The sequence below is a fragment of the Lissotriton vulgaris genome, chromosome 11 (genome assembly GCF_964263255.1).
Source record: "Lissotriton vulgaris chromosome 11, aLisVul1.2, whole genome shotgun sequence".
NCBI lineage: Eukaryota > Metazoa > Chordata > Amphibia > Caudata > Salamandridae > Lissotriton > Lissotriton vulgaris.
Genome location: NC_141699.1, coordinates 1,052,926,998 through 1,052,937,792, shown reverse-complemented (window position 1 = coordinate 1,052,937,792; position 10,795 = coordinate 1,052,926,998). Strand labels below are relative to the sequence as shown.

General features: G+C 39.2%; 1 protein-coding gene across 3 annotated transcripts; it reads right to left on the bottom strand.

Moving 5' to 3' along the window:
• Nucleotides 1-2,418: 2,418 nt before the first annotated feature.
• On the bottom strand, nt 2,419-10,212 carry RPL22L1 (ribosomal protein L22 like 1). Of its 3 annotated transcripts, XM_086944418.1 has the most exons (4): nt 10,148-10,212; nt 7,695-7,784; nt 7,286-7,407; nt 2,419-2,672 (listed from the first exon to the last, which is right to left on the bottom strand). In XM_086944418.1, exons 1-4 carry the CDS (start codon nt 10,154-10,156, stop codon nt 2,528-2,530), a joined length of 366 nt encoding a protein of 121 aa, XP_086800544.1. In that variant the 5' UTR covers nt 10,157-10,212; the 3' UTR covers nt 2,419-2,527. The 3 variants fall into 3 exon arrangements, 1 of the variants encoding a protein (XP_086800544.1); XR_015300979.1 differs by lacking the exon at nt 2,419-2,672 and having other exon boundaries at nt 7,337-7,476; nt 10,148-10,182; XR_015300980.1 differs by lacking the exons at nt 2,419-2,672; nt 10,148-10,212 and adding an exon at nt 10,116-10,135 and having other exon boundaries at nt 7,337-7,476.
• Between the last annotated feature and the right edge of the window lie 583 nt (nt 10,213-10,795).

Sequence of the window (10,795 nt, the reverse complement as noted above, 5' to 3'; positions counted from 1 at the left end):
GAATTGGTGGGCAATACAAGTGGCGAGCCAAGTGAGGGGCTGGACCTACCAAATTTAGAAGTGCATTTTGTGAGTGGCAATGGCCTTAACTCGCGATATTTCTATTAGCTAGTCCCGCCCAAACACCAATGAATGCCCCATAACCAACACATTTGAGTAATTTTACAGCAAGGCACGGAGGCCAATATTATGCATCTCTAATCGCAAATCACAGCAGCAACAATGAAAAGGAACTTCGAATAGAAGACTAAAACGTTCAAAGTCCTTATAATACAGTATGCGGCAGCCATCTCCCTTTGTTGCTGCTCATAGCTGAGAAATTCACAACCATTTGTGTTTAATTTATCTATATGAAAGTTGTTTTTTGGATTTTATGATAGTTTTCTTTTGGATGGGTTGTGAATGCTTACTTGGTTTATTATTGAATGTATTCATCAATTTTTAAATCTTTGAAATATTATTTCAAGTCATTAAATTTCTCCAGAATGATTTTGACGTGTATATCTTTGTTTTAACTGGTTTGTTTTTACCCCCCTTTGTATTCTAAACTGAATTTCTATTTGTTAGCGCGGATTTATCGAAGCGGGCGCAACAGTTGCTTCGCACTTGTGTGCATTACATTGATTAAAATACAAAGTTTGGGCTTCTTACATAGGGAGAATTTCAGAACATAACTTGGGGGCTTCGTTTGGTTCACACTGGTAGGAGAGCTTTAATCTGGTCTGTCCCGCTGCTTTGACTTTGGTACCCAGAGGAGGTTCCCGATAACCAGAGCATGTCTTGCTTGAGGCGCACAAGGAATTGTTGACTCCAACATTTCAGTGCATGATCTCACGCTGAACATTTATTAAGCGGACGCATGTAGCGTACTTTACCATGCCTCGTAACTTTTGACACTAATTTTAATTTGGAGTCTATTTTAATATATGAATATTAACAAGACAAATTACTCACATTTTGTTGCTCGAGTCACTAAGGGAAGTTTGTTGTTTTTAGACCACCTTAGTTGCATCACATGACGCAGTGGCCATTTTAGATTGGTGAAAAGACATTTTACAATATTGGTTAGGTGGCCATCTTTTGGAAAAGCAAAAGAGGCAGAAGTGCGTTATTATCCAGTCAGAGCAGGTAAAGACTGCAACAGACAATTGGGAGTTCTCAATCCTGTTTTAGAAGGCGATTTTTGGTCTTGCTTAGGTCTTCAGAGGGGATACAGTTTAGTGATCTATTCATTTCAAGAGATTACTAGAACCTCCAGCATTATCCACCTGGTTTCAACAAAGAGGACTAGAGATTCACGCTACTGACCATACTAGTGACCCACATTCCCCAGGACAGAGCGGCAGCACCTCCTGTGTATACATATACAATTTTATCTGGAGATCATATTAGGATTGCTCGCATTGTCATGTATTGAGCTTCATCACAAGTATTCACTGCGCTGTGCTACACAACAGTTTGCCAGCCCTTCCCTCGCATTGGGCGCCCGGCTGGGTCCCATGTAAGTATCTTTTCCTTCTTTCTCTCACTTGTGGCACAAATCACCCACATTGTTACGCAGACAACCCTTCAGATGTACTTCCATTTCTAGGTCCTGAAGAGACCCTACGCTGCACAAAAGGGTGGAAAGATCAGCGACAAACAAAAGCGAACCATTAAACCACCGCTTATCACTGTATAAGAAACTGTACATTCTGTATACTTGTAAATGGTCGACTTTATAAATTAGAAACCATGCACATTAATCACAAATGTCAGCTATTTTAGGCTCCAATTTTCACTGGGGACACTGCACACTATTGTTCCATTACTTACTGTATATATTTTTACTAACTTTCTCAAAAACCATAAAAATGGATTGTGAAAAATAAAAACCAAGGTGTTTGTGGGCTCTCCTTTTGACATCACCCTAACGCTTTTCATTGCAATTGTGCATAACTATCAGTACATAATTTTGATATTATACAACAGGAGCCATTGTTTTTGCTATTAATCGGACTACCCTGGTTCCTTGAGAGTAGCGTCTCCCTTGCCCTTAGTTCTTGTTTTCTCTTCAAGCAACAGTTGGATTTCCTGCAACACTAATCACCTGAGCAGGGCATTCAGCAAATCCTGGTAAAGCTTCAAGTATTCATGAGAAGATACAGTGCCGACCCAATTATAAGACATTCTGCATTGCTCAATATGGTGCCTTGCTTGCACGAAGTGGCAAAGCAGCACAATGTGCACTGTGCATCCAAGGACAAAAGATGCCTTTGTCTCTTAAAACCCCATATCGAGCTTCACAAATCAGTAAAATTTTTCATCTGTCACTACACCAAGGTTATATACTCTGCAAGATTTTCAAGTTGGTATAAAACTGAGTGGAAAGTGGGTCTTTAAAACCCCAATGGGCCAAAGGTATTAGAGTAAGAAAACAATTAACAAAGGCAACACAATCTTTATTCCAAAATAACCAAGGTCACAGTCCTGTATAGTTACTAGGTTTGATTTTTATGCACATTGTTTTACATCCATTTCCAAATATTTAGTCCTCTGATTCAGATTCCTCCTCATCTTGGCTAATCTGGAAGTAGCGCAGTTCATAAGTTTCTTTGTCAGATGCAACCACTCGAAGCCAGTCACGGAGATTGTTCTTCTTAAGGTATTTCTTAGTAAGATATTTCAGGTACCTTTAAACAATATGCAAATTGTTAGCTGCCATTCATGGTAATGTCATTTTTCAAAACAGCCTGAACTTAAAGACTATTCAATTTCCTTAATGCAATTTGAAAAACTACTAAACCTGAACTGTTCAAGTTACTGCGTTTATAACAATCCACATAATGCAATAAACACTTCTGTAAAAACCAGGCAATGTTTTTACTCTAAATATTTTCCACAAACTGTGAGACTAAAAGCTAACCAGACTGAACATCTCAAAACCAACAATTTTAACTTTGTTAGGAGAAGGCATCAAGACAAGTACAGTATCAGCAAAAGGAAACTATGACATGAAGTTCCCGGCATGGAATGGTACTTGAGCAGGACCAGCTACACATACGGAGTGTAAGAAAACTGTCGCTTATGGTGTGCTGAAGTAAAAAGAAAATAGTTCTCCAAATGGGAGTAGTGGAACACTATCAATCAAAAGGATGGTAAAGAGATGAACACCAGAGGGACAAAAAAATAGCAAGAAATTCACAGAACCTGAAGCAAGCAAATGACTGTCAGAAAAGGTAACTATGGTAAGCAATTGGCTAGTCACAAGGACACAAACAAGCAATTGCTATAGGAGACTTACCCAAAGTCAATGTCGAGTGCTGACATAGGACATGAACTCTGTAGCCAGTCAAAATTGGGCATTTTAAGCTGGACGTTTCCTAATGGAGCAGGGTCAAACTGATTTGCATATAGCTGGGGCCAAACAGGTGGCATGGTGGGCAAAACAACAAGTTTGAACGATACCCCGAGCGATGAGTGGTGAGATCTATTACAATCATCCTATCACTGTAATAAAATTGGGTAAACCAATAGATGCCCTGCTGACCTTTCTAATTGTCAAACTGCTTTCATAAAGGTTATAAAACTGCAGTTGCACTATTGCAGTTATTTTAAAAATGCAAGTGTAAAACCTGTCTGGACTTAGTTTGACAAGCATGCCTATTAACCATACAGAATATAACTTAATTTTAATGTGTGAATCCACCTACCATGATAAAGAAACTGCTTTTAATAAAACTAACCAAATAGATGAGTATAGGCCAACAATGATAAATAGTGGATGGAGACCTAGCTATCTTGCTTACAGAAGCCCCAACTGTTTGCTTTGAATTCACTTAGGCCCACCTTTATTAATGCAATTCATTTTTAACAGAGCAACTTGGGTTTCTAGGACTTTGGGGGAAGATGTAGGGTGTTGTCCGCTGGTGCTCATCTTTTTTGCGCCACTCAACTTAGGAAATATTGGTGTGCCACTAAAAACAAGTCTGATGCAAGAAGCCTGGCATAAAACAAAACTGGGCTCTGCTTCAGCTGTGGCCTTAAGCTCAGTACAGATTATTCTTCTAGTTTCCACTATAAAAGGTTCAATCGCAAGCTGTGGGGTTCAGTATAGAAAGATAATTTGAATGATTCAAGTGTGGCCAAATTCAAACTTATGACAGGCTAGCATTGAAAGTGAACAGGTAAAGCAAAATTTCGCTAAAACAAGTTATTCAAAGGTTCATGGATGTTGGAGCTTTAAGAATGCTAGCATGGATCAACTACAACAAAATCCGAGAAAACTCTTTGTTTGGGTGACTGCAGATTTTCTATAACTCCTACTTTCTAACAATTTGTTGCAGGTTCTGATCAATGACGTTTGTTAAGCAAATAAAAAAGTGAATGGCCTAATGGACTGTTACAGCACCCACTTATTACCTGATAAATTCTCCGCACGAGTCCTCAAATGTTTAATGTTTCCCCTTTAAGGCTGGTACCCAGCATACTGGCACCCTTCCTGACATCTACAATCTAGCCATCCTGAATTATCTATGGTGAGCATTAAGTCAGGGAAGCAAACTAACCATGAATTGCATGTACAAGTTTAACAATCAAACACCAAAGTTAGTCTTCTGAAGACAAAAACGTTAAGTTGGCAACTAGATTGCAACAAACAAGTTGTCATAAAAATAATGTGAGCCCTACACTGAGCAACAATTTCAGGACCTGATCTTGGATGTCAGGCTACAGCTTGTTTAACAGGAAATATTGAGGCCTAGCAATTTACCATCACAAGTCACACAATGGGGAAAATGGGACTCTGTGCTTTGTATGTCTGAGGCTTTCAGTGTTTCCTTTTCCTCATTTGAACTTATTTGAGAGCAGATGTTTAAAAAGCATGTTATGGGGTCATTCTAGTGACAATTCAGGCACCGAGTGTGAAGCTGATCCAACATTTGCAGTCACTTGCCTGATTAGGACTGGATATTTCTATAAACAAAATTTGTGGAAGAGCCACTGCTTGTGTTTGCTGGCAGGATTTTACAAACTGATCAATGAGGTCAAAAATAACGTAACAGTCTTTAAATAGCGGTGCTCAATTATTTGGGGCATATTTAATCCCAAGACTGTAGAGCATCCAAACCCTTACTGGTAAGTCACACCCGACAGTTTGTCTAATGACCTAGCCTACTTGGAAACTAAACTACCCCAAAAACAAACATGCATTGGTAAAGACACTTGTTTAAATGTGTATTTTGACAATTGGCCAAAAATAGCATAAAAATTATGGTTTGCGGAAAACTGAACATTTTGCTGTGACTAAGAATTCTTATATGCAAGACATTTAGGATTAGAGCATGTTTTACAAATATATGGATTGCAGAATTATCTTAAGTAGGTTTTAAAGACAAGTTGTGTGAATACATTAAAATTTAAAAAAGCATTCTGCATGCAGACAAATGGGGCAATATAAAGTAACCACGGAGTGTTTGCTCCAAGTTAATCAGCAAAAAGTGGCAATAGTACAGGTTATCACATAACGAGAGCTGCTAGACAAAATTGTATGCCAGCCATTTAACCTGCAGGAAAGCATGTCTGTGCAGAAGGGTATTCTACTACACTAGCTTCCTCTACCCACTGGAGGTGACAGATACGTACCTTTATGCAAATTCAACTTGTTCCGTAGACTGCAACACTAAACTATGAGGAACATCTAAGCTCTAGTTAATTCACAATGTTAGGTGGGGGGCAAGGTGAGTTTTTTGCTTTGTAATTTAATGTATTGGAAATTATACCACAGAAGTAGGCATATTAAACATGTGTGAAAGCACTGCAAGCTTGGGCAACACTTTCGCCAAAGCATGGGAGTGCAAAAGGTACATGCAAATTCGGACTGAAATACCATGGTGACCTGCTAGACTTAAGGCTTGACTGAAACAGCAGGCTTATATTTTACTGTCCTGCGTAAGGTGCTAAAACTTCTGGTAACTGCAGGGAAAGGATCACCTCTACTTATCACACACTGAGCAGTGTACTTCCAGGGACAGGTAAAAAATACACTCCATAGCTAGCAGGTCGCTAATTTATCTTTACAGATTGTTATTACAGTTTATAGAAATAAATATAAACTTGCCTAAATCAAATGTGCCAGGTTATTAGTGTGAACCAAGAATAAAATGAATCAAAGCCACCTTTCGAAAATAAACTAAAGAAACAGGCAGCAGCTTTCAATCACGGCTGTACCTTTAATCTGAAGCATCTTTCGTGGTGAAAGGATATAAAACTGATCAAGCATTTGCTATGGGGTATCTGTTGTACTGCAGATATTACTGGTAAGGTGGATGCTTGAACGGTGTGCTTCGATACAGAAAATTTCTCATGTGAGGGGGTGCTCTGCTTAGGAACAGTTTATGACTTAAAAGATGAAGATAGAGAATTGTCAGCAAAAGCCTTTTGAGGAGGAGACACAGTGGAGGGGAGGGTGATTGTTACTCTGGCATTCCAGAGCAGACAGGCCAAGTCATTCTAATAAAATCTCTTCCTTTAGCAATTGCTTAATAAATCAATGCAAAAACAGTTGGACAAAATGCAAACATTGTTATACATTCACCCCAGTACAGAGATCTGGGCCTAAATCCATCGTTTTTTGCTCACCATACCTATCGAGTTTGAACCCAACCATACGCAAATCAGTCTTGACCCTGTGCCTCATGGGAACAGTCCAGCCCGAACTGCCAAGCCAGGTCCTCTGAACTGGAAACAAGCATTCCAGGACCGGTTTCACCCCTCTTCAGCCAGGATAGCTTGATTCAAGTGCCATGGAGAGCACAGGACCCACGTCTGGGCATACCAAGTCATTTTTCATCCAACACTTTTCTGCTCCTCCGCTCAAAATAAACCCCAGCAGGATGCCACTCCCTTCACTTAGTGTTTAGATGCGGTCTAGAGGCGTAAGGTGTATTTAAAGTATCCAGTACGACATGGTCCCTACACCCCACCTACTATGGCTCCTATTCTTTCCCATTGCAGTGCACGAATGCTACCCCTAGGCAACCATATGTGCTATATATGCAACCAACACGGAAAGTTATTGCCTTTGTCACTCTGCCATACAGTGCCCTTGCCCATCGTCCCCCATTCTGTACCCCATTAAATGGTTTGAAATTTATCGGGGTCAGCAAAAATACTAAGTAAGCAACAAACAAAGTTTTAAAATAACGCTATGAGCAGATATTTATTACAAAGCAATGCAAAATCAGGAGTAAAAAACGTAACCTGATCAAAGCAAAAATAGAAGATAAATATCTGAGATAGAAATCACCTTTTTGAGAACTGTTTTTCTGAGACCACTGTGATCTTGTTCTTCAATCGTTCAATATGAACAATATTTCCAAGGTTTCCAGTTTTTCCATTAACCTTCACTCTCTCCTTCAGGAATTGCTCCTATTAATAGAAAACAAAAAATAGGACACTAGGGAATGGTGCCCTAGGCTCATACTAGGGAAGTTAACCCTAGCAAAAAAATGTGTTAAACAATATCTATGCAAGCCAGTGTATAATTGTCAAACAATACGAGGCAAAAACAGAACAAACAAATTGATAGTATGACAAGCTTAAACATTTGAACACTAAATTATGTATTAAGATAAATGATGATTTGACGAAATTTAACAATTTTGCAAAGTGCAGTGTTACTAGTTCTGACTATCTTTCGTAATAAATATGCTTACAAAGTTGCTTGAGTCGAATATTCCATCTTCAACTGGATGAGTAAGATCAAGGATGAACTTCCAGCTTGCTTTCTTTGATTTTCTATCTTTCTATTAAAGGAATAATGAAAACAACGATTTTCAGATATCAAGAAAGCACGAGCATTGATGCAGAATCTATTCCAACGAGAAGTCAGCATTTATATGTTCAAAAACAAACACTTTACAAAATGACAGTTGGACTTTTGATTGGTCGCATTATCTGAAAGTACTTCCTCTAAAGTTATTCTGACCTCGGGGATATCAGTTTAATCATTACAATCATTTATGAACGTTACAATTAATCTAAATGCATCAAATTAGCACCACATTTTGTCAGTGTCCCATTACTTTTCTACTCCCGACAGTGAAAGGGATATGAAATGCTAGATAATTCATATCAGAATAGCCAATGTTATAGTAAGAGTGGGACCTCAGACCTTGCGTACCCGCCAGGTTTAGACCCACTTTCTTATGGAAAGTTGTTGTGCTAGAGGATTGGCAATAAAAAGGATGCATGCAGTAAGTTACTAAATCGTGGTCTGTTGAGTAGGTCTGTTTTACCCTCTTCTTGAAGACGCCTCAAAAGATCGTTTTCTGACCAACAAACAACCTCAGTAATCTTGCCAGTTGGGAATTTGCAGAATGTACTTTAAACATAACCCTTACATCAGAGCTATAGCAACAATTCGAAGTGTATACTCACCTTCCCACAGCTTTCAAAACAATCATGTCAACTCTGCAGTAAAGGCACAGCAGTCTACTTATGTACATTCAACCTAGATAATCTATGACCTACTTGACATTTAACCATGTACAACCGTCTAAACACCTTCAGGCTGTATTCACCCTGCACAAAAGTTACATCGCAAAATTACTTTTTAACCATCCAGGTCCTATATGTCCCAACTGAAATACTAATTTTATGGCAAGGCCCAGTGGCCAATATTATGCAGTAAACCTTTATTGCTACTCACCCAGCAGCAAAACGAATGAATTAGAGCACTAACAAAAGTCTAAAACCTGCATATAAACTGAACACTGGCAGCCCTTTGCGTTATCATACCCAACATTCCATCTTTATACAACACTCCAAGCAAAAGTCCTATTCAATCATCCCTCCCTACGAACGTCAGGCAGTAACAATTACATCTACACAACACGTTAAATGTGGAGCATTCTGGGTGCAATACAGGTTTAACACCAGCAAGGAAAAGGCAGGCATTGTTTTAGTGTATTTTATCACTTATAGTCCTCCAAACCCAATTGTGAAAGACTAACATGGGGAGTGTGCAATTAGTAGTTATGTATTTGTTGTGATCCTCTGTGGGAAGAGTTTTGGCGTTGTGCTTCAGTAACTAGAGTGGTTGCTTTTTATCCAATCCTAAAGCGCAAGCACCGAGAAAGGGCAGGTAAAAAAAAAAATGAACACTTAACTGTATTAGCTGACAGTTTTAATTTACTCTGCAGGTCTTGGGAGTTTTAAGGTTTCTGGTGTGCTGTTTTACTCCCACGCCTACTGCTACAGTCGGAATAATTAGGTTATGTGTTACAAGGCGGACTAACAGGCAGATATGCGGTTGGCCCGTAAGGGAAAGCATGAGTTTAAAACATATGCACCAACCTCGCCAGAAGGGAGGCAGGGTACTTTAAGAGTACACCGAAAAGGGATGGTCAGTGAAGCCCAGGTAAATCGAATAGCAGGTTATACAGGCAGCCCAAAAGCAGTCCCTAATAATTTATTTACAATAAAATTATTATAAGATGTGAAATCAGAGTTGAAATTACACTTAAAAATAAATTAAAAAACTAATTTCTTACGTAGTATTCCTAGTGTATCTTACAGTGTATGGCGCTCTTATAAGACTCAGTTTCGGAAACGTGTTAAGAAAGCAACAACACTACCGCGAGAAATTACAAGGGCAAAGATGATCATTTGAGTGCAGGATGCGCTTGTCGAGGAACATGGAAAATTAAACAAACAGTAAGCCTTACAGGAAGGTTTATAGTCTAATGCGGGCAGTTGATTAATACCATACATGCCAACAATTCAGAAGAGCTTTCTTTTGAGTAGGGAGTCAGGAGAATGAAGTTCCAGTTAAATTCGAATAAAAAAAAAAAGTTTTAAAAAGAGGCTATTTTGAGAATGAGACCACCAAAATAACCCGACTTTTAGCTGCAAAAAATCGTTAGGCTCCCCTCCCGCTTGAATCGGATCTACTGGAAAGTAAGGGAAATGACGAGTGAAGAGCGCTGGTGCAGGCTGGATAGGAGTTTTAAGAAACATTTTCGCTGGCAACTTAAGCTAGATTATAGTAACATTGAAAGCTTGAGTGAGACACACGTGGTCAACTAACGCATAGAGCTGTCAAAAACAAGCAAATTAAGAGAACCGGTAAGTACCATACTAAAATGTAAAACCACGCCGGACTCACCGGCGCCATCTTTCAGATTTGCTAGGGGGCAAAAGGAAGTGACAGCGGCGTAACGAAGTTTTTATATACGTCGTGACGTCATCACGTACACGAAACCGAAAAGGGCATGGAAGAAAGTTCACTGGTTGATTTTAGTGTGTTAGCTAGGTCGTGAAAATTAAAGGATTACACCAGAGGAGGCCATCTTTGAAAGAAGATACGTATTCTCGGTCAATGGGACTTCCAAAGATTAATGAACGTCTTCCAAGAACAACTTTCAAACGTCATAATTCACAGTTTTTCCGAATGCGCACAAGTGACAATTAAAAAAAATATACAAACATCTATACTGCATAGATTATACATTCTTAACGGCAAGGACATTAAACAGGAAATTGCCTTCATGAAAGAGAATACATTTACTTTTCTATAAATATGCTGTGCTTTTTACCATTGTTTTTACCATATTCTAGCCTTAGACGGCACCGTTCAGATATAGCGCTATTGTCAACAAGCGTCAGAAAATGTAATGTCCTTCTTCGATGTCTATGACCTAACCTGATGATGTTCATGGGCGTTAACGGCACTGGCTGGGCAGAATGACTAACTTGTCTCACCCGGAGGAGTTGTGACTATCCTGTCTTCCCATAAATGCCGTCTGCGGTTTCG